We start from the raw sequence: 24,354 nt of genomic DNA, 5'->3' as shown, positions 1-24,354 counted from the left end.
CTGATTTATTCCCCCCCTCCCCTCAGCATTCCGTCTCTAATTGGACTTTTCTAATGATTAACTGAGCCACTCCACGGTGAGGTCTCACTCCCTGCAGCCCGACGAGAAATTTCCATCATTTGTAGAAAATTATTGATTATTTTTTTGATGCCGTTTTTGGGGGTCTTGTATAGAATTCCTGGTGAAAGTCAGTACTTCTCTCTTTGAGCGTCCCACCTCACCATAGAGTAATAATGTTTATGCAATAAGATTTTTTTTTTTTCTGTTTCACAGTTTAATAAGAGGGAATATTATATCCACCACATACTAATTTATGCCATCTTGATAAAGATCTGAGGATGCCTGTCTGGAATAATAAGGTTCCTTATTTTATTGAAGTTTTATAGTCTGCAAGCCGCATGCATCCTTTGATAGACATCTATGTGTGTGTTTGGGAGTGCATATGTCTGAAGCAGCCTTCAGCTTCTCTTCTCTTAAGTGTCTCGTTGGAGATAGACAGCTGTGTCCTTGAGAGAGGAGCCGTGCTGATCTTTTTAGTGAACTCCTCCTTACCTTTCAGTCTCTTTTTTTTTTTTTTTTTTTTTTTTTTTTGTGTGTGTGAGTGTGCAGCAGATTCATAAGCAGATTGTGAGGTGGGCCTTTTCATCGGTTCTCCCTCGCTTTGTGTACTCTGATGCAGATTGAAAGGGATTTAACATAATCTGTAGACAGACTGCAAGTGTTGATGGCATTGTAAGCAGGAAAGATCTTGCATTTAATGTATGAAAGTGACAACCCCCCCCCCCCCCCCAAAAAAAGCAAAAAAAACCAGTTATCATCATTCAAAGCAGACCGGGGCATTTTTCATCTTATCAGTTTCTCCTTTAAGTCTTTTTCTTTTTTCTTTTTTGAAGGCAGTGTCTGGGAAAGTGAATAGAAAGCACAGTCTGCAAGCCAAAATCAAGAAGGATGATGTTTCTAAAGAGACATGATCTCTAGCAGAGCACAATGACGCGAATGAAAGTGATATAAAAGGGGCTTTTAAAATCGCAGACCAAATTGGCTCTTAAATCAAAGCAAAATCAATGCTTTGATTTCACTCACATCCATTTGGCACTGTATTTTTCGCCTTCTATTTTTAGCCACTATGTACTTTAATTCTGCCCACTGAACCTGATATTAATATTGCAACACAAATTTGCCAGACAGGACTTTTTCAACCCTGCATTTTAGTAGGATGTGATTTTTTTTTTAACTCAAATTTTTCTCAGTTTTTGTGAACATTTTAAATGGAAAGTACTCAACAAATAGCTGTGTGGACACTAATTCGCTGTGTCAGGCAGGCTGCAATTCAGGTAGCACTGCTGTGGAGAGGGGAAAAAAAAAGCCCGCTGCTTCAGCTCCCAGGGCATACATAACAGATGTTCTGCATTTTTGCCTCTGTGCAGGCCTTTTTCGTGAAGGACTACATTATGAATCACCCCGAGGACGGAGAGAAGATCGGGCGACTGAGAGAGCTCATGTTCGAGCAGGTTGGAAACATCACTTGAGCTCATGATGTCTTTTTAAATGCAAAGACAAGATGAATCATTTTTATCACCTAAATTTGACTTTCAGTTATTGTGCACTTTTTTTTCTGTTTGTCCTGCAGGCACATATATTGGAGTATGGCCTCGCGGTGCATGAGAAGTTTGTTCCTCAAGATATGAGACCCCTGCACAAGAAGTTAGTGGACCAGTTTCATCTCATGAAGTCCAGTCTAGGCATACAGGTAGGCATCGACTTTAAAGAAAGCTTTTTAAAATGCTGTACATGTGTAACTCAATGATAGATTCAGATTTTATGTTAAACAGAGGTTCATTTACCTAATGGATGTCATTCATGTATAAGGATGATTAAAGCTGTCTAACATGTGTTCCTTTATTTTGCTCAAATTACTTATCAGAGTCTTCGAGCCTTAATGGAAACAAACAGTGAATGTGACAATAGAAACTGACTGCTGTGCTAAGAATTCTGAGTAAATGACCCCTTTATTCCTCTAAAGGGGAAAACCACCCCTCATTAAACAAACTGCCCTCATCTACATGTTGTGTGTTTTATTTACATACCTCACGCTGGCACAAAGAAGCATTTAATCATGTGCACTTTCTCCCCCTCCCAATTTAAAAAAACCCCCAGGAGTTTCCAGCGTATGTGCGTGCGAGCCCGGTGCACTTCACCAACGGAAGCCCGCGGACGTGCAGGAACTCCGTGCCCAGCATCATTAGCCCAGATGGCGGCAGAGGAGTTGCCAGGCGGAGGTGACGGCTCTTTTCTTAATTTCCGTAGCTTTACGCGTATGTCTCTGTCTTTCTCAGCTAATTAAATTAACAAGTGAGGAAAACGTATTGCTTTTCAATGTCAATTACTTCTCTGGTTTATTATGCCAAGTCACCCAAAAAGATCTTTTAACTTCCATCTCTGGAGTGCATAAAATTTCTCCTTCGTATTCTCTCACCTTCCTTTACTCGGTCTATAAGCGCTGCCCTTCAGTGCAGACCTTCGTTCGCATCTTACTTTCTTTTTCTTTTTGTGTTTCCATCTCACCTCGAACGTCATGCTCTCTGCCTTTTCTCTCTTCCTCCTTCAGTTCTTTACTGGCTTAGCTCAGTACAATAGGTGTGGGTGGCTGGCTGGCACCCACAGGGATGTTTTCTGTGTGGCTGCTGTCGGGCCAGCAGGCAGACTGTGTGTGTGTGTGTGCGTGCATGCGTGTGTGTTTTGATGTGTTCAGTGACCCTGCCACTTCGTCTACCTGCGACATTCTGCCTCCAGAGTCTGATCCCGCGGGGCACAGCCACACACAAGAAAGATGGAGACGCACACATCACCTCAATCTCCCTGTGACATTTCCTATTTTTGCTTGTTGAGTTCTGATTTCTTTTTTCCTTTTTTTTCTATTTTCCAGTTTCCAACGAAGAACCAGGTCACATCTCTTTCTTGTGCCTTTTGGCAGCATGATGGAATGCTGTGATTGATGAATCAGTTGCCTTCTAATCTGGTATTTTCTGTTTCTCTGTTTGTCTATTTTTTTTTTCTTTTTATTGGCCTTACTGCTGCTGAATCTTTGGTGAGTGAACCACTTTTAAATCTAATCATGTATAATAGTATGAAACTTCACCCTTTGTATTGTAAACCATCATAACCCCTCTCTCTTTCGCCTTTAGCCTCTTCAGCTACCCTGCGGTGAACCGTTACTCCTCGTCCTCTCTGTCATCTCAAGCCTCCAATGAAGTCAGTAACATCACAGGGCAATCGGAGAGCTCGGATGAAGTCTTCAACATGCAGGTAGTCTCCCTTTGTGCTTTTGCCTACACGCCCACACAAAGGCACTTAACCTAGTAGATTGAGTCTATATCCCAGCATTTGCCCCCCTCCTCCCTTCAGATTTCACTTGCAATGCTTTTTAATCCACTCTCACTCTATTTCACTGCTATTTCTCCTCTGACCCTTTTTCTCTCTATCTTCCACTCTTGCTCGTGTGAAACGCAGTCTGTCCGTGCAAATTGTCATGATTATATCAAATAAGGACATAGTGCTTTGTGTGGGCCCGTCCGGGGAGCCCCGCTGGAGTCTAATCTAAACTAGATTTGGCCAATTCAGAAAGCTGCCGACAACTCCTGGCAGGCTGTCTCCCGCACCTGGCAGGCTTGGAATAACAGGAAGAGGGGAAAACATGGGAGGAAAAAAAAACGTTGTCAGGGATGTGACTGAAGCTGTTACAAAGAGTTAGTTTGTGCTTCTTTTTTTCTTAAGTTTACAGAGCAGGTAGAATTTAGTAAAAGTTGGACGAATCATAATTTAGAAATATATTGTTTTAGTTTTTTAATTAATTGAAAATGGCCATCACTATCTTGTTTCAGTCAGATGTTACTATATTTAGTTAGCAAGGTGTATCCACACACTGCAAAAGAGCATCACACATGTGAATGCAAATTAATGCTATGTAACAAACCAATAAATAATAAAAGAACGGGTTCTTAGAGCACGGTTTTCAAACATAAGGCCCAAGGGCCAGAGCTGACCTGCCAGAGATTCCAATCCAACCGACTGGACATCTTTGAAAAATGTGAAAGAGGGCATAAACTTCAGACTTCATAACTTTTACAGCTTTTCCTACTGATAAATGGTAAATGGCCTGCATTTGTATAGCGCTTTTCTAGTCCTTAAGGACCCCAAAGCACTTTACACTACATTCAGTCATTCACCCATTCACACACACATTCACACACTGGCGATAGCAAGCTACATTGTAGCCACAGCTGCCCTGGGGCACACTTATAAGCAAACAACTAGCAGTAAAGCAGCCTGTGTCATCACATACTGAGTAAACAAAGTGGCCACATCTCCAGTAATGCATACTTTTAAGCCTTAATAAAATTTAAACAGATGAGTTAGCAAAACTGCCACAGCCTTTTCTGTGCTAGACAGCAACTATACAAATTTTTCAAGTGAAGTTGGGCATTTTAACATCGCCATCTATGGGACTGAGTATCTTCTGAAAGCCACCTCAAGTGGGCAGTTGAGGAAGTGCACTTTAATGATAACTTCTTTATTCCACTGTTGCTTAGTACTGTTTTTTTTTTTCTATTTACTGGGAAAAAGGTAAATGTTACAGACAAAACTTATAATAGATGCTCAGCTTTGCACAAACTAGCTTAGAAACCAAGCATGTCCAGTATAAGCCAACCAAACTGGGATTTTGTTTTGGTAGATGTATATTGTATTAATTATAAATTTTCATGATATTCTGTAGTTTGTTGGTGGTATTGATGTACTCATCATTTTTGTTTTTTCCACCTGCAGCCCAGCCCATCTACCTCGAGCCTCAGCTCCAACCATTCTGCCTCGCCCAACGTCACCAGCTCAGCCCCATCCAGTGCCAGAGGTGAGTCTGGCACTCAGCAACACCACTTATTGTACAAAAACGATACACAATAGTCTTTTAGCTGATATTTCAATCCACACAGAGGAAGCAGACAGAGGTTCAGCTGGACAGTCTGAACCTTTGACCTTTCACTGACACGATGTTCTCTCAATACACCGCAGCATCCTGTCTGGTGAGGTTCGAGAGGTTAGATGACGGCTAGGGATAAATGCGGAGGAGGTTGACAGGGGGAAGAAAAGAGAACAATGAGGAGGGAGCATTGAATGGATAGTGCGAGACTGAAACATAGAAGGAATACAAAATGAGCCCAGAAAAAAAAAAGAAAGAAAGAAAAGAAAAAAAAGAGCTGAGAGAAATGCTGCTGAAAGAAACATGGAGCTAGTGAAAATGCAAGAGAGAGTAAGAGATCATTATAGCTGAGTATCCCTCTTGGACTTCAGCACAATCTCCTGTCCAGGCCGGTGTCATCCAAGCCTCCTCTGCGGTGCATTTTGAATGTCTAATGCCTTCTCTTGCTCTCATCTCAATGTGTTCTGCTTGATCCCCGTCATAAAAAGTAAGAATATATGAAGACGTTTATGGAAGCGTACACACTCCCCTTTGGCAAGGTGCTGACAGCGGCCGACGCCCTTATAAAAGTGCCCTCTGTCTACCCATAAAGCATGTTGAGAATTATTGCTGCTGTGGTGTTATCTGAATAAGAGCCAACGATGGGCATTTCATGCTCATATGATAGCCTTCCAAGTGCTGTAACATTCACTAATGGATCAGCATCCATACAATGGCTCCAGCAGCTGAGGAGAAAAAAAACAGAAACGTACCAACATGTGTGTGGGGGCGGGCTTTTGTGTTCGTCACCGTTGGCGTGTTACATATGTTATAGTGTCGAACTCTAGCACATGTCTCTGTTATGATTGTCCAGTGTAACAGAGGAGGTGAGGAAGTGAGGAGGGTGTGTTAGTGTGTGTTAGTGTGTGTGTGTAGGAGTGGCCAAGCCATTTATCATGTTGTGGAAGTAGTGAGGCTGAAAGAACGGTGGAGAGGCTTGGGGGGAGAAAGAGAGATTGGCCTTTCCTGATTGCCAGTGTTTGCGGGTAATAGCCTAACACCTTGCTGTCGTTTGGTCCCTTATGCGTTTGTGTATTTACTTGTGTGTGTGTGCGTCTGTGTGTCTGTTACCGCTCTAATGTCTCATGCCATCCATTCCAGGATCCCCTCAGATGGCAGAGAAACACAAGCATTCCAGAGAAAATGCCTGTCTGTCTCCACGAGAGAGACCGGTCAGTGCCATCTTCCCCAACCCCCTCGATCCTGCACAGGTTAGCACACACAATTATTTGTGTTTTATTGTTTTTATTGTTATTACAAAAACGGCATTCAAATATGCCTTTTATAGCTATAGTGCATATGTCATAATACCTCGTGTTCCCTGTTAGGATGCGTTTCAAGTGTTATGTTCAATTTGAAGTACACCTCAGTGACTGTTAACAAGCGAGCATAGAGACACTGGAGTTGTGAACTGTTTTCCGCTTTGTATTGCATGAAGGTGTCTTCTTGTCAGTTCAGCCTGTTTGCACAAAATAATAAATGACTAATCCCATCCCTTTTTGCAAAGGGTCTGGCTCTCATAAGCAGTGTATTAGGTTGTTTTAGAGAAAAAGAAATGGTAACGCAAGAAGATACATTACATAACTTTGTTTTTCAAAGTTATGTAAAAGCATTGTTTTGTATTTAGTGCCTTTTGTATCCTTTTCCATACTTCTTTGTATCAACTTATAGGGCGTAACGCTCTGATCACTGGCACGTGAGGTGAATAACACTGATTTTCTCTTCATCATGGCACCTGTTAGGAAAACAGGCAAGTGTAAGGGAGTTTGAGTGAGTTTAACAGAGCCCATGTTGTGATGTTAGATGAGTGGGTCAGAGCATCTCCTAAACTCTTGTTGGGTGTTCCTGATCTGCAGTGGTGAGTGTCTATTAAAAATGGTAAAGGAAAGAACAGTGGGTAACCCACGACAGGGTCACGGGTGCTCAAGTTTCACTGATGCACATGGGGAGTGAAGGCAAACCTGTGTGGTCTGATCTAAAAGACAAGCCGATAGAAGGGTGTCAGAATACACAACAGTGGGCACATGAGCATTAGAACTGGACCACGGAACAATGGAAGAAGGTGGTCTGGTTGGATGGTTGCCTGCATGTGTGTCGCTTATCTTGGGAACACCTGGCACCAGGATGCACTATGAGAAAAAGACAAGGTGGTGGAAGCTGTATGATGCTTTGGTCAACGTTCTGCCGGGAAACCTTGGGTCCTGCCATCCATGGGGATGTTACTTTGACATGTACCACCTCCATAAGCATTGCCACAGACCGTGTAGATAAGGGGTGGGCAACTCCAGGCCTTGAGGGCCGGTGTCCCTGCAGGTTTTAGATGTATCCTTGAACCAACACAGCTGATTTAAATGGCTAAATTAGCTCCTCAACACGTCCTGAAGATCTCCAGAGGCCTGGTAACGAACTAATCATTTGATTCAGGTGTGTTAACCCAGGGTGAGATCTAAAACCTGCAGGACACCGGCCCTCGAGGCCTGGAGTTGCCTACCCCTGACTTAAAAGATCTGTTTGTAACATCTCGGTGCAGATACCACAGCATACCTTCAGGGGTCTAGTGGAGTCCATGCCTTAATAGGTAAGGGCAAAGGCAGGGACCAACATAATATTGAGCAGGTGATCACAGTGTTATCCCAGATTGTTGTATATACTATTACAGTGGTAGATACTTATATTAAACTTGGATTAGGTATCAAGTAATGAGGTTGGCATATTTATAAAAGTAAGCGAGAGATAGCTACAGAGTTACAGGGGAGGAGATTAAGGCTTGTGTCTGAAAGTGAAGGTTCCCAACCTCACAGTGTTAACTTGAAAAACATGAACATCCAGCATGAACTATCTGAAAAAATACGTTTAGGTTCATAAAGTCAACGGCGCCACTGTGTACTTACATGACAACTAGGCTGCAGTGCCGATGGGGGAATTTTTCGGCAAGAGGCATCCAGCCACCGAGCTTGAAATCCCGTTTCATGCGCCACTAACAGCGGGCAAAAGCTGAGGATTACAGCGGTGAGAAAGCCGATAACATAATCTACTGGAGCTTATATCACTCCACTCTTGAATTCTGGGTCAGTTTTTTGGTTGAATTCAGCAGCTATGGTGCTGTTTTTCATTCCCGAACACTGTGAAGCACTGCAGGGTTGACCACTGCTACCTAACTTAATAGACTCCACGCTCAAAACTGGTGGTTTTGGCTGAAGTGAGTGTGCTATTTATTTATTTTTTCTTAGGAGGGTAATGAATGGAGGAATAGTCATTTTTCTTTCAGTTGTGGCCCTTACAGATGGTTCTTTTGCTATTAGTCCTGCTCATGGCACAACCTGTCATCCAAGTGTGTGGCTGCCTGATTTTAACAAAAAAGGCAAAGAAGAAGCAGGGTCTATATTTGTCCAGCACCGCAGCCACACGTAAGGTGCATACTGGGGCAGAAAACAAGGTCACCTTTGCAATGTACAATATATTTCAATGAGTGACTGTCAAAAAAAAAAAAAGGCTTCCGGATGAGGGCACACGCCGTGAGGCTATTCGTAGCATAGAAGTGCAGTTTTTCAAGAGCTGCTGATGTTACTCATGTTTTATTAAAGTCAAACAGTCCAGCTCACTTTTTTCCTGTTAGCAAGAAAGATAAAATAAATAAAAATCCTTCACAGCCAACTAATGCTACAACAACAACAAGAGCCGACACGAACGCTATGATATTGCAGCTTCTTTTCTCGATGAAGGACAGACTGTAACACAATCACACACTCCATCTGCAGTGACAAAGCCACGATAAGAGAAAAATAATGTTTGCCTTTCAAGGCCATTCATCTCTTGCGGTCAGTGCCTGTCACTGTTCACCTGTTTTTCTTCCCCCTGTTTGTGTTGAGTCATTTGAAGTTTGGAGGTATTGATGTTAGGGAGGCGAACAATTATTTCCAGCCTGACAGCAATGAAAGACTCGCTATTAGCTGCTAATGGAATATTGATTATTAGAGACATTGATCGCTTGTATCATTTACTGTAATTAGAGCAAGAGACTAAGAATAAGGTACCTTATTTATAGGTTTTCTTTTTTGGGGGGGGGTATGGAAAGGTGCGGAGAGGCATCACCCACTTCTGCAAAATCCAAATCTCTGCTATGAAGGTCACGCACAGCAGCCTTTCTTCGTTACTTTTCTTCTTTTATCCTGTTCTGTTAAATTTGTCCCAATGCTTTTTGCTTTTCAGGTCAGTGATTCTGTTACAAATACAATTCTGTGCAGTATGTGCTAGACAATAATTTGGACAACTTCTTCCTTGTGCAGAGAGCCCCTGCTCACCAGATAGGCGATACCACTTTACCGAGGAGTGACCCCAACCTCTCAGCGCCAGATAAAGGTAAAAACACTTTGTTTAACATATTTCTTATGTCCTTCAAGTGTTCCCTCTCCTTCCAGGGAAACGATGCTATCTCACGTAGTCGCTCTTTTGCATTAAACACATTTTTTTGATGCTCTGTTTCTTATTGTCGATTCAGAAATGGTTTATTTCTGATTCTATGGTGGCCCTGAGATGCAACGCAACAAAAATAACAACAGGGCATTTTAGAAAACACAACGACAGCTGAAAAGAGCTAAATGTTCTTCACTTTATGATTCTGTCCTTTCAAACTAAGCTTTATTATAATGCAGGAGCAGGTAATGGGTAATGTACCTATTAACTAACTAACTAGGCAGCTCATTCTTTCTCTTAACAAAACCTGCTTTAAAGAGACAGATTTTAGGGCCAACTTGAAAGAAAGACAGATATGAAATATGAAAGTGAGGTCAGAGGTCAAAGGTGACATGATATTTGGATGCAAACTATAATGTGACATTTAGAATTCTCATATATCATTTAACCTTGAAGACGAGGTCAGAGTTCCAAACTAATGTAATATTTAGAATCCCTATATATCATTCCCTATACGCCTATATGCTGTCAATACAAACAATGGCAGTATGAAACATAGCTTTAAATAGCTCTATATAGCATTATTATCACAGATCAATAATATGGGAGGTCATATATAATAATATATGGAGAGGGCAGAGGTCAAATGTGATGTAATTGATAAGATTTTTGTCAATTTTCAACCAATTAACCATTAAATTGACCTCAAAGACCTCAGTGGATGTCAACCAAATTTTAATGGATCGTTAATGTGACCTCACTCACCCCCACTACAAAGTTTTATCGGGATTCATTCAGAAAGTTTTTGCGCTATTTTGTTGACAGACAGAATTGCACACAGACAAACAATAGCAAACAGAAAATATTGGCGGAGGTAACGAAAAACTATCCCACTCTTTCCGTGCCTTTTGTTTTTTGGAAACATCTCTGTGCTGTCTGAAATTTAGTGATTTCAAAAATCTTGCTTGTGTTTTACAAAATGTTGTGTTTTTTTTGTTCTTGTTGTGTTTGCACCTCAGCGCTACCGTACATTTGCCACATCCAGTTCCCAGCGCTTGCCCATTAAGCACAAACCCCAATCACACACACACACACAAAGCTCTCTTCATTGATGCTTATGCTACTGTACAGAGTAGCATTTTATCTGTCCAGACATGCGGTATGTGTGTGTCACAGTTTGGCCACAGATTGACTGAAGGCATTTTTATTTGTTTCCACACAACTGCAAACACACACATAAACACGCACATACACACAGACTAGATTATAGCTTTTTCTAATCCATCATTCTGAAAGAGTGAAAAAAAGAGCAGGTACTATCCCTACAGTACTGATGGACACATGTGACATTCCTGTACGAGTGCATATGGATTAGTTCGGCCCACTCGTTGTGATTTAGCTCAGCACAGATAAAGGGAGACGCACATGTCTTGTATTTTCCGGGTATACCTTCCATTTGAGGCAGAATGTTAACAGCCTCAATTATAATTTCAAAATACTTAAACAGTTATTGCCGTTTCTTGCAGCAAAATAAAAAAGAACAACTCTCAGAGCAGTTCCTTTATATAATTATTGAGGATTTGCGGAAAAGACACCTTAAAAAAAGAGTAAAGAGCGGGGATGCGGTAGCTTCCTTGTGACTCGCACACAAACGCACACCTTTCCATGTGATTCAGCTGTGATCTGTAAATAATGCAGCGAGAGATGCACAATATGGTGTCGAGACACCTACAGGCACATAACGTAGTAAAAGGTGTTAGAATTAACACGAAACCTGCGAGTGAACAAGTGGCATTATCTGCGATGAACCTTTATTTCTGACTCTGGAAAGTGTTGTTTATAATATAAAATTCGCTGTAAAACATGATAGAGGAATATTGTTTTGCTTTATTTTTTTGTTAAAGGGCTGCTCAGTAGTTGAGTCCAGAGTTGAGTTGAGGCCTACCACAACTTTCGAAACTGTGACCTAAGTACTCACTCACAACGCGCCGACAGCAAAAACCCAGTTTGTACTGGCAAAATGCCTTAGTAAATCTGCCCCAAGGTTACCCTTTAATGCAAAGTTAGTGAATGATCTAACTCAAATGCCTCCAGACATTAAAGAAGAACTTTGTTTGCATTCTGACCCCAGATGACAAATTCAGAGTGCACAACTCAGTAAATGTTGAGCAAGCATGCTCCTGGTTGTGTTTCTAAACATTGCCCAAGCTGCTTTCAGACTAGGGCTATGGGGACTATTTCATTGAAGATTTCTCTTTGGTTTCTGGGTTGAAGACATGATTTTTCAACATGAAGTTTGAGTCAGTTTGATACAGCAAGTATCAAGTTAGAGGTGCATGGTGAAATCACAGATGGACGTGTGCAAGTGGTCAGGAGAGGATCTAAAAATAACAGGAGCCCTGCAAGCGGTCTAGATGTGACTAAAGCAGATCTATTTCATTCTGATAAGGTTTTTGCTTTTTAGGCTAAGATTTCAAACATTTTTGATGCCAACATGTGCAATCAGCACAATCACAATTGTACAGGACGCACCAGAAATTATCACTAGATTGCATTTGGTCAACTGAAGACAGTGAAGGTTTCAAAAGGCTGGAGGTAATTCAGTGTGGCAACAAAAGAAGGCCAGACCCCCAAAAAAGTGACAATGCCATTTTGAAGCTGGTTGGCCACAAACTCCTTAAAACAGAACACTAGATAAACAACAATCAGAGTTCAAAACACAGCTTTTTTTGGATAATTTTAGACCAATCAAAAACTCTGAAAAAAATTGCCTAATCAGGACTTGTTATGAGCAACAACCCTTGCAAATGTCATGAGTCTCTCATGGAGGATTTGCTAAATCCTGAAGTATGTGGCATCACATTTTTCCATCCCCCGTAGAAATGATGAGGAGTGAATTCTGTCATGTGTAATAATCCAAACTGTTGTATTTTGGCAGATGGAAGTCATGTTCCATCTGATCGCTCATCACAAGCAGCTGATTGATAATTTCTTCTTTTGGGATCTTTAAATGGTTGAAATTGTCTCTGCGCTCTAAACTCAGCAAACACTTTGCAGTTTAACTTGTGGTAGTCATCAGATCGCACTCAATATGTTGTCAACAATCATACCATCCATTTAAAATGTGCAACATTTCACTGTGTTCTCATGTTATCCTGTGTAACCCATACCTTGTCATGTGACATGTCATGTTTTTGTGTACTCTAAAGTGAGGCCCGCTCCCAGTAGTTGGAGCCTAGACAGTGTCAAAGAGGGTATGCCACACTCCTCTGACTCTGGTGGCAGAATGCTATGCCCTCCTGTACCTCCTAGGCCACCGTACTCAGGTAAAAGGAAAAAAAAAGCTGATCCAAGAATGTGCTCCAGTGACGAATGGTACTAATTTTCCAGTCTGACTTTTGACACCCGGTGCTTAAACCGCTTTTTCTTACTAAAGCATTTCCCATCTGAGGCACTGTTTCCTGTCCTTCTGCTCTTACAGTGGCAGCAGCATTTCCTTCACTAACAGTCTTCAGTTGCTGATATTTCCCTCTGTAAGATGTTTGGTTCACGTGTGAACAAGTGTGGAACTCTCTGTGGAATTTCTAGATGGCTGAAGTTAATACCAATTAAAATTCCAGTCAATTCAGAGTTTCTTGTTGTTGTTTTTTTGTTTTTTTTTTCTTTCAATCCCCTTGTGAAATGCATGTCATTACATTTCAACAACAGTTTTCCCCCCACCAACAGCTCAAACTCTCTTTTAGTTATTTACTTATTTAAAGATGCACCCGTGTTGACTTATTCCCTGGTGTTTCCTGATGTATTGCACTGCCCAGCAGCATAATAAGCAGATGGAGTGTTTTTCTTTTTCTGCCCTCTCTGCATAGTGCAGTAACAGCTGTTGGATGTAAAAACAGCTTAAGGCAGTCCAAAGGACCTGCAGCACATCAGCACTTATTTTGACTCATTGACGCTTTAAGCCACTGCCCCCTCTTTGCTCCAAGTGTGTATGTTTGCGTGACTCATGCTGTGTCATCCTTGTGAATGGAAGAAAACACTTCTCTAATTTTTATTTTACCCCTCTCTCTCCCTCTCATCTGCCAGGCTCCTCGGCTAAAAACATGAGGTCACAGTCTCCTGTTCCCACATCCAGATCACCGCAAAAGGTTAGTTCCTTTTTTTCCCTTTTCTTTTTTACGTTTCTCCTTACTTTGCTGAGACAGCCTGACCCTGCTTAAGCTGGTCATAGTGTTAAAAGCTACTGTAGCTGAAACTCAATAGGGCAGGATAAGACACACCTAAACACCGGATTACAGTATTCGACGGTCAGAGAGGAGCAAAAACCTAACAGAGGCAGTCCGCTATACAACAAACTTAACAACCCATTCAGACGAAAACACTTTACGACTGTCCAGGGTTTAAGAAAAAATGCTCTGAAAGCGAAATTTCCACAAATACCAATGTTGTTGTTTTTTTTTTTTGTTTGTTTGTTTTTTAGATTTTATTTCTTCCTATTTTTGGACAAATGTTTTCTTGCACAATATTACAAGAAGGTGACATAAGGTTTTAGGAAGTGCAGTCACATGAATGATCAATTTTCAGTGCTTAACAAATTTATTAGACCAACCCCCAGTTTATGGTTTTTAAATCCACCACTATTCACATTTTTAATCAAAGTGATACTTTGAATACTAAAATATGACATTTTTAATCAATCTAATTTTAAATGGAGTGTTTTACCAAAAAAAAAAGCAGGAAAAATAGGAAAGCGCATTATTTTTTGATTAGAATGCCAAATTGCAGTTATTTACTTAGAATCCTTAACCAAAAAAATAGTTTGATGGTTGAATGTTACGCTTGATTAATATCTGACTCCTCGGAGAACTTGAGTGGGATAGCTCAAATTTGTAAAAATAGGAATTCAGTTTATTTGCCCAATAAATAAAAATGTCATTTTTAATTTTAAACATGTTTTTGACAGATTTTGAAAATATTTGTGTTTTGTTTTTATCACAGGTAAGGTCTAAGAATTTTGTTAACCATTGTACTTAATAACTTTTAGTATTTGATACTCCAGAATTATTCATACCCTTTCTTAGTATACAGTTCCAATTATTCCTCCAAATACTTCTTGTAGATGATCACATTGTTCCTGTCACCACAGGGGTTTTAGCCAACTTCTCTTTAACCACCTTCTCCAGGTCTTTAATGTTTTTTTGAGTTCGTTGGCATGAACATGGTTGTTAGTTCTTGCTGCCCTAGAGCAGGTTTTTTGGAAAACTCCTTCGTATTTTTGTTGAGAAGCTTTATATATTGGTCCGGTTTCACGATTCTACTCACTTTTGCAAGGTTTCCAGGCCCATTTGTTGAAAAACCATGGGACCATGAACTGACAGTGTTTCTACCAACTCCCTTCAGTTTATAGCTCCCAGAAATGCTCTAGAAATCGACATAGCTTAGTTTTTTTGCCTGTAGAGAAATCCGGAGCACAGTCTGGGTGTGCGAAAATATCTGTGGTCTCTCCAATGTAGAGGTCTCTCCAATGTAGACCTCTACATTGTAGACCTCTACATTGGTCTCTCCAATGTAGAGGTCTCTCCAATGTAGACCTCTACATTGGAGAGACCAAACAGCCACTTCACAAGCGCATGGCACAACACAGAAGAGCCACCTCCACAGGACAAGACTCAGCAGTCCATCTGCATCTTAAGGATAAAGGTCACTCTTTCGAGGATGCCAATGTTCACATTTTGGACAGAGAGGACAGATGGTTTGAAAGAGGAGTGAAAGAAGCCATCTATGTCCACTGTGAGCGACCATCTTTGAACAGAGGCGGGGGTTTACGACACCAACTCTCTGCCATCTATAATCCAGTTTTGAGATCCCTTCCCAGACGCCTTAACGCCCACTCACATCCTGGGCCATCTGACCTCAGGAATTCGCATGATAAGGTGGGGCTAGGTTTCACAGTGAAAACACCCGAAACTCTGGCTGATTTGGACCCACGCCCAGTTTCACACCTTGGCTCAGGCGACTAGAGGATCATCAGGGGGTCCTTTTGTCCCTCTGTGGGGGGTTACTCCCACTAGGTTTATATCTGGGACTCTCCACCATTTGACCTTAGAACTGAAGAAGCTTCTCGGATGAGAGGTGAAACGTCTTCAAGCAACTTAAAGAAGTCCAGACGCTTTTCTTTGCAAGCTCCTTTGACTACGATGACCTGGATGACTGAGAACCTTCACAGACATGTGCTGTCAACGGCAATTTCCCTGATACTGAAGAAATGAGAGGCATGAATAATTTTGGACAGAAAAAAGTAAAAATGAAAGTATTGGTATTTTTATTGTTATGCTAATGATGTGAAATAAAAATGTATCTGGATTGTTCCATCTCAGCTAGAATTCTTTTATCATAAGCAAAATCTCACCAACTGAGTTTTTATGTACAAGAGAATTTAAAAAGACTAGATTTTTTTTTTTTTTTAGGTGGATGGATCATTTGGGGCATAACTGTACGAATGCAATAACATTAGCTGCAAAAATACCTGTGTCCATGCCTTTCAGTCCCAAGGCTTACACTTAGTAAATCCCAACAGTAGCTTTTTAACACCAAGAGTTTTTTTAAAGAAAATTATTTTTTTCCCCGCTGGCACAGACTGTTTGTAAAGCTGTCCCTTAATCTGCTCACTGTAAACACCGACTGAGCCCAACTGGGAAAGACCCGGTCCGACTGAGCTTCATCTGTCGGCAAGTTGAAATCATATTCATAATCAGCCTGACAGACGTTTAGCAGCAGCCTCGAGATCTTTTTCCTGTACTGGTATCCTCTAGCTAACCAGCTGCAGGGTCTTTATTCTACTCTGTGTCAGCCATGAGACTGGGGGAGCTTTGCATTACTGTTCAGTGAAACCATTAACAGCTCCAGCACTGTTAATGGTTTTCATGTAGTTTCATGTAAGTTTTTGTAGCTTTCATGTCACACCTGTCCCAAAGTGTCCAAAAAAAATGGGACTGGCTAGAGGGCATACAGTGTATTAAGTAACTCTACACCTGGTAGAAACCAACTGTTATACTCTGAGTTAGAATTCAAGCTCTACGACGATGTCACCCTGCGTGCTCGTCAAAAATATGCAAAACCAGATGGAGTGATCTGTCAGTGAATTTAAAAGGAACCCCGACTATTATGACAGGTTACTCTAAAATGATCAAATTATCTCCACTACATAAAAAATACTACATATTTGAGAATAACTACAATTGTTTTCGTTGTTCATTAAATCTTTGTTTTTTAAAACTATTTTGGAGCTGTGGAAGCGGCCATGTTTTTGCGCACACAATGCATTCTGGGACGATGACATGTATTGGTTGTCAGCAGTATTGGCGCTTTCGTTTCAGCTAACCTGTTTTGTTTTTTATAGTGTAGCAACGGTATTAATTAACTCGCCTATTAATGACCTGGTTACAACTTGGTAGACCAGCACTATACTGGTCATGGAGGCTAACAAAGGACCAAAGAACATCTGGATTAAGACCTACAGCTTCAAAGTTTTGGTGCACTGTGAATCATGGAGAATGTAAAAATAACGATATTGTAATTTCACTGTGTAATAAAAATTCAAATTCTATTATTGTCTTTAGCATGCGGTTATGTGATACCATGGATAGCTGCTGCTATAAAATTGAGCTCTTTACAACAAGCGCTCTCAGTCACCGTCGCCGTTGCCATTGGCAAGCAGTTGCCACATAGACACCAGTAGTTTCCCCCCCACTTTCGCGTCCTTGTGTGACTGATAGTTTAGATTAGGATGAAAACAAAGTACTGGTTGACAATTTTCAAAATGTGCTTAAAAGGAAAACATTTGGCGTATTTTAATACCACATTATTATTGAAAGCACAGTACATATTTTAGTGCAAACATGTCTTAATAGCCGGGATTCCTTTGAAATTTCAAAGCCTGAACCTTATTTGTTGTGTCTCTTTTTTCCTTTACTATTAAAGTGACGAGACCTCTTTGTGCTGCAGTGAATGTTCCCCTCAACATCTTGAAAGAAAGAAAGTTTTGAAAGAGGTTGTTTTTTTTTTGGGGGGTTTTTTGTTTTTTTTATTGTCTCTGACCCCAAAGTTTATCTATAGATAAACCTCAATTTGTTTTTAAGCTCGGATTTATTGATGATCATCTTAATACCAGTCTGCAAATGCAGAAGAAATCTGGGAAAGTTTAACTAAGCAGTGAGGGAGCTCTTAATGAGGGTAAAAAGTTGTTTTGAAAAGCTGTCTAGTCTTCTGCTAGCTGCTATCTTATTTGTCACAAGCGGGAGTGCTGAGCTCCCAGCATCGTCACAGGTGTGATGTCTCCTCACATGTGACAACTGCCACGTATGTGGCTGTTTGTGTGCGTTTCCCACCACTTGTGTATGAAACAGAAAGAGAGAGAGCGAGACACTGGATACCAAAGTGTGAGTGACAGCTTGGCACTCAGCATGCTCTGTCAATCAGATTTGTGTGTGGCAAAGTGTGTTGGCACGTTTGTTTGCGTGCATGCTCGATGTGGCGATAGAAGAAGCCTGTAGCGAAGTGCCGAGTGCCCATCTCAGCACAGCTTGAGATGGATCCTCTGTGGACCTCCAGCGGGCCCCATTATCTGGCACATGAGCGCACCCATGCCAAACGCACACATCAGTCAGTGCAGCCAGAGGCCTATTACCAGACCACAAACCCCAGGACTGCAGTGAACCTGCAGAAAACACATGGTGCAAGTCTGACAGGGCTGCACTTACTCATCTCCAGAGGTGGAAAACTGGGTCAGGAGTTTAAAGTACTTGTCAGGATTGTATTAAATATACAGATTTTATCATGCTCGGACAAATGTGAAAAGGCTTGTGCAGTCGTGCATGTCAAATACATCTCTTTGTGCATGCCCCTGTGGCAGGAACAATGCAACCTTACTGATCAACTGTATACTCCACTAGATCCAATTATTTTCAGCAGATATAATGGCAGTGTGGTGTAATTGCTTAGAAAAACATTTTGATGAGTGATCGGATTTTTGTTGGAGGGAAGTGCAGCATATTGTGTTTTTTCGTCTCAGTGCACAGGCCCAGTTGATGGAGTGAAGAAAAGTTGTCCTCTCATTCTGTTCACCGACTACATTTTTAAGGTTATTCATTGTTGCCACACAGCTGTGTTAGCGCACGTGTTTTAGCCAGCGTAGTGGGGGGGGGTCAACAGGTTAAGTGGTTATCACAAGCGACTCATGATAATTAAGACAAAACTTATATGACATATGTAATTTACAACATATTTTTGTCATGCACTTAAGGTTTTGTTCATTTGGGAGGGAAACATAACCCCAGCATGGAGGTTATTTCATGGTGATGGTAATTGACATGGGGAAAAAAGCGTTGAGTGTGCTTATTTTTGTGTTATTTAATATTGGTTATTAGAAAGTGTTACTAGATGAATTATCAGTTATACTTGGGATGAAGATCCTCAAAAATATCACTATATATATTCTTTTGTTTTTTTTTTATTGTTATACTTTTTAATTTCCTCTTCAGTAATACTCTGCTTCCAGGCTCCGTAATTCAAATGAAATTAAAAAAAAGAAGAAAAAAAAATCACTGAAGTTGAAGGCGGTCAGTTTTTTTAATTTTTTTTTATTTATAAAAAACAAAAACCCAATCTTCTGTTTGTCTGTTATTATATTTTAATTGCCCAGTTAATTGTTTACCAAAAGAAATTTCACACAATATCACAAGATCTTATCAGTTTTCTTGTGACTTTTTTCTTCCAGAGGTGACTTTCTTTTCAAAAGGGTGTTTTTTGTTTGTTTGTTTGCTTTTTTTTAATTTAGGAACTGCTTAAAAGTTCTTTCACATCAGACAAAGAAACAGAGCGAATCTTTGTAATTAATAATCTGGCAAACAGCTAATATTTTGATATCCTTATTAAAAAAGTCTAAAAGTAAAATAATGCTTGTTTTCACTCTGATTACAAGTTTCACAACAGCTTCACCTCTTATTCTGTCTGTAGCTATTCTGACGTCAGTCATTGTGGGTTTAGTGTACGCAAACATTTAAGATCATTTTCTGTTTATTAGGAGTTATAGGAATGGGAACTTCCCATCTGCTCCCCAGATTGCCTATGGTGTACCTCAAGGATCCATTATAGGGCTTATACAGTCATGTGGAGAAGAAAGTATGCCTTATTGAAGTTGTGTTTTATGTGTCGGGTCAGAATTCAAAACTCTTCTGGGCCTTAGAAGGTCTTAAAAATAGGTACATACAAATCCCAAAAAGTTGATTCTTTTCATGTGGGTGTAGTGTTTTCAGGATGAACAGAATGAACTTTTTGGGACTTGGATGACTGAGTGTGCATCAAGACAGGCAAATACAAACTTTTGATGAATAGCAACAAATGACATATTGCATTTTTCGTAATACTATTTTCCCTATAATCTCTAAACCACTTCGATTTTTATTTTTGTACAAAAACACAGATACTAAAGATTGATTTGATTTGGTAGTAGTATCACTGTTGTTGATGATATCCATGTCCCGTACTGGTAAAGCTATTTCTTTGTGCAGTGAACTACAGTATTTTTAAATAAAGTCTCCTATTCTTCAATCTAGACCACAGTGCCACCTTTCACCCCTTCGCCCACTGAGTGCCAATCTGCCAGTCTGGTCTCCAACTCCCCAGTCCTGTCCGGCAGCTACAGCAGCGGCATATCCTCCCTCAGTCGCTGTAGTGTGTCCGAAGCTTCAGGAACCGAGCTCCCCACAGGTGACCATCCGCCCCACCAACTGCCTCCACCTACCACCTTGCCAAACTCTGTCTCCAGTAGCTCGGACGAGCCCATCCGCAGAGAGAACAAGACACCGCCACCCTACAGTGTGTACGAGAGGAACAACCCCCGCAGGCCCGTGCCGCTTCCCCACAGTCTCTCCATTCCCCCACAGACGGACCCCCCAGCCCTGCCGCCCAAACCTCACCAGCTCCGCACAGGCAGCATGAAGTTGGATGGAACCGCCGACCCTCGAGTCCCCAGACCGAGGCCTCTGCCCAGGAAGGTGTCTCAGCTATAGGTGCTGGTTACAGAGCACATGAAAGGAGATGGTGGGAAGAAAAAAAACTGGCATATTTTGCACTTTTCTACATGGCACTCACTTTTTTTTAGAGACATTCAATTTGGCATTCCTGACCTACACTCCAGTAAAAGACACAAGCCTACACATTAACAGGCAGTCTAGAAACTGAAAAGCTGGCAGATAAAGTTTCTTTTGTATTTACTAGAGGGCATTGCATTGACTTTGACTTGGTCGTTCTGCACTTTTAGCTCTAGTACATACAATAGCTCACCACAGTCAGTTGTAACACCACACGTTTACCGAACACTCTAGAAAAACACAGTTTTGATAGATGTAATAATCTCAAATATATGTATATTGGTATATATGAGAATTGTTTTGCCTTAAGTATTGGAAACAGAGTCTTTTATCTGTGAGTCTTGCACGTTTTTTTCCCCTTAACAGCTCAGTATATTTGTATACTGTACGGCTAAAAAAAAAAGGTGCTAGAGGCCTCGAGTATGCATTTCATTGAAGTGTAGTAGACAACGGTGTGTTCTTATTTTCATATCCACATAAGCAATGGTACAAAACCTCAAATTTTGAACTGATACTAACAAAAATGTATGGAATTCAAAAGATCTAATAACAGTGTTGTTGATTTTACAAATTTGACCGCAGTTGTGACCTTATATTCGTTATTAATATGCAGTAATACAGAAACTCTGGCAAATGCAACTTTGGCACAATAATGAGAGCAGTTTTACTTCATGTGGTCACATTCAATTTGAAACCTCAGCAGACTTTTAGTGTGATTTGAAATCTAAAGAAACCACTCTGCTGCCATTCTTTCTTCTGAAATTCGAACATTTTTAAATCAGCGACTTGCTAAAATTACCCATAGTGACAAGAAGAGTCTGGACCAAACACATAGGTAAAGGTAGGTGCAGTTTCTAACGCAAACTGGAATTTTTACAATGCCTATTGCCGTTAACGTGAACACATCCTATTCCTCCTGCATGATGTATATGACAACAGGGAGGGGGGGAGGGGATCGAGTAATGTGCCAAAGGAAACTGAACAATGTGCTGTCGAGAACCTTTTTCTTTTTCTTTTTTTAAACTGGGACCTGGAATCAAGAAAATAGGAAAAGCTCAGCTGCAAAAGGGTCTCTTTTTCCCTGTTTTCCTAATAAATAATAAACTTTACCCCAAAATCGAAATTAATCTTTAACCTACTGATAAGACGAAACTTTCGAAAAGCACAAACAATAGCTTGTCGTCCGCATTATGACCTGTACTGTTATTCTAAAGTCTTTATTTGACAAAGCAGTAATTGGAGCAGATTTTCACAGTCAGCAGTGACCTTAAAACACATGAGGAATGATGTTGTGTTGGGAAAATATTTACAAGCTAATCACTGACAAATATTTGTACAGTTGACGTCTACTTTCTGTTTAATTAAAAAGAGGACGTGAGTTGACTTCTCAGCACAACCACATCGCATTGCTGCAGTGAAGTAAATGTTCTGTGGCAGGCAAATCTCACACTGTTTTGTAAAATGGAGACATTTTTTTTGGCATAATATATTAATAAATTCAATCCTGTGCAAAATGTTTTTGGCTGGGGGGGCGGGAATGGGTAGCTTTGGTATTGTTTGGATATGTTTCATTTTTTGTACGGTTGATTTACTTTTTGATTTGTTGTGAATTATTTGAGATTAAATATTCACATTAATCAGCACTTGAGAACCTGTAAATTAAATGAGATTAATGTAAGTATGCCAAATATAAAATTTGTGTATTACAATTAATGTAAATATTGTGTTTTTAACAAAATGTAGCTATAACAATTTACAGCTTTGAATGTAATGTTGAAGCAGCAAATTATTATTATAAATGTTCAAACTTTTATGGTTTTGTGAGTGTAGAAAACCTGAGGTCATGCATAATGACTCCTAACTCATTTACAAGTTCAATAAACTGCCCTATGTCATATATTTGAGTGATTTCTACATTATGAAACCTTGTGGATGTACAACACTGTGCAAAAGCTACCAATCATTTCTGTATATTTTGCAAGCAAAATGGGAAATGGGTGCAGGGGTTTACTAAAACATGTACAAACATATATAGAAATGCATATATAAAAAAAAAATTAAAAATTCCCCACTCGCCCCTGTGGGCGGTCAATCCTTCAAGCTCGGGTCCTCTACCAGAGGCCTGGGAGCTTGAGGGTCCTGCGCAGTATCTTAGCTGTTCCTAGGACTGTGCTCTTCTGGACAGAGATCTCTGATGTTGTTCCCGGGATCTGCTGGAGCCACTCACCTAGCTTGGGAGTCACCGCACCTAGTGCTCCGATTACCACTGGGACCACCGTCACCTTCACCCCCCACATCTTCTCGAGCTCTTCTCTGAGCCCTTGGTATTTCTCAAGCTTCTCGTGTTCCTTCTTTCTAATGTTGCTGTCATTCGGAACCGCTACATCCATCACTACGGCCGTCTTCTTTGTCTACCACCACTATGTCCGGTTGGTTAGCCACCACCATTTTGTCCGTCTGTATCTGGAAGTCCCACAGGATCTTAGCTCGGTCATTCTCCATCACCCTTGGGGGCATCTCCCATTTTGACCTCAGGACTTCCAGGTTATACTGGGCACAGATGTTCCTGTACACTATGCCGGCCACTTGGTTATGGTGTTCCATGTATGCCTTGCCTGCTAGCATCTTGCACCCTGCTGTTATGTGCTGGATTGTCTCAGGGGCATCTTTACAGAGCCTGCACCTGGGGTCTTGCCTGGTGTGATAGACCCCAACCTCTATGGATCTTGTACTCAGAGCTTGTTCTTGTGCTGCCATGATTATGTATACTTTGTGTGTATGCTTTGTGTGTGTATGTGTATGTATGTGTAATGTGTGTGTGATTTACATTGCTGTGTGTGTGTGTGTGTGTGTGTGTGTGATTTACATTGCTGTGCTTGAGAGCCACCATCTACCGGAACCAAATTCCCTGTATGTGTCTGCACATATACTTGGCCAATAAACACGATTCTGATTCTGATTAGTGCTTCCGTGCTGTCTTTCAGTCCAGCTTTGTCCAGCCACTGGTAGGATTTCTGGATATCAGCCACCTTCTCTATCTGCCGGTGGTACATACCGTGCAGGGCCCTGTCCTTCCATGATGGTTCCTCGTCTCCCTCCTCTTTCTTGGGTTTCTGCTGCCTGAGGTATTCACTGAGCACTCGGTCAGTTGGGGCCATCTTCCCAATGTATTCTTGGATGTTCGTTGTCTCATCCTGGACTGTGGTGCTGACACTCACCAGTCCCCGGCCCCCTTCCTTCCGCTTAGCGTACAGCCTCAGGGTGCTGGACTTGGGGTGAAACCCTCCATGCATGGTAAGGAGCTTTCTTGTCTTTATGTCAGTGGCTTCTATCTCCTCCTTTGGCCAACTTATTATACCAGCTGGGTACCTGATCACGGGCAGGGCGTAGGTGTTGATGGCCCGGATCTTGTTCTTACCGTTCAGCTGACTCCTCAGGACTTGCCTGACCCTCTACAGGTACTTGGTGGTTGTAGCTTTCCTAGCTGCCTCTTCATGGTTCCCATTCGCCTGCGGGATCCCCAGGTACTTGTAACTGTCCTCTATGTCTGCAATGTTGCCTTCTGGTAGCTCGATCCCCTCAGTTCTGACTACCTTCCCTCTCTTTGTTATCATCCGACTACACTTCTGCAGCCCGAATGACATCCCAATGTCATTGCTGTATAGCCTGGTAGTGTGGATGAGTGAATCGATGTCTCATTCACTCTTGGCATACAGCTTGATGTCATCCATGTACAGGAGGTGGCTGACAACTGCTCCGTTCTGTAGTCGGTATCCGTAA

At 41.2% G+C, this 24,354-nt stretch overlaps 1 protein-coding gene across 4 annotated transcripts in view; it reads left to right on the top strand.

The window, feature by feature from the left end:
- The window catches only part of dock4b (dedicator of cytokinesis 4b), a 138,418-nt gene extending 115,947 nt beyond the window's left edge, over positions 1 to 22,471 (top strand). For 2 of the 4 annotated variants that reach the window (XM_040035135.1, XM_040035137.1), the window contains 11 exons: positions 1,428 to 1,511; positions 1,631 to 1,750; positions 2,158 to 2,279; positions 2,927 to 2,944; positions 3,195 to 3,306; positions 4,825 to 4,906; positions 6,116 to 6,225; positions 9,301 to 9,373; positions 12,637 to 12,753; positions 13,511 to 13,572; positions 20,038 to 22,471. In XM_040035135.1, the coding sequence (XP_039891069.1) occupies positions 1,428 to 1,511; positions 1,631 to 1,750; positions 2,158 to 2,279; positions 2,927 to 2,944; positions 3,195 to 3,306; positions 4,825 to 4,906; positions 6,116 to 6,225; positions 9,301 to 9,373; positions 12,637 to 12,753; positions 13,511 to 13,572; positions 20,038 to 20,493 (1,356 nt within the window). In that variant the 3' untranslated portion in view covers positions 20,494 to 22,471. The remainder of the gene's footprint in view (positions 1 to 1,427; positions 1,512 to 1,630; positions 1,751 to 2,157; positions 2,280 to 2,926; positions 2,945 to 3,194; positions 3,307 to 4,824; positions 4,907 to 6,115; positions 6,226 to 9,300; positions 9,374 to 12,636; positions 12,754 to 13,510; positions 13,573 to 20,037) is intronic. The other 2 variants (XM_040035136.1, XM_040035138.1) reach the window with 2 other exon arrangements.
- The last annotated feature ends 1,883 nt before the right edge of the window (positions 22,472 to 24,354 follow it).

The sequence above is a fragment of the Simochromis diagramma genome, unplaced genomic scaffold (genome assembly GCF_900408965.1).
Source record: "Simochromis diagramma unplaced genomic scaffold, fSimDia1.1 OVJJ01000816.1, whole genome shotgun sequence".
Lineage (NCBI taxonomy): Eukaryota > Metazoa > Chordata > Actinopteri > Cichliformes > Cichlidae > Simochromis > Simochromis diagramma.
The sequence above is the reverse complement of the archived record's forward strand: the minus strand, read 5'-3'. Positions and strand labels throughout refer to the sequence as shown.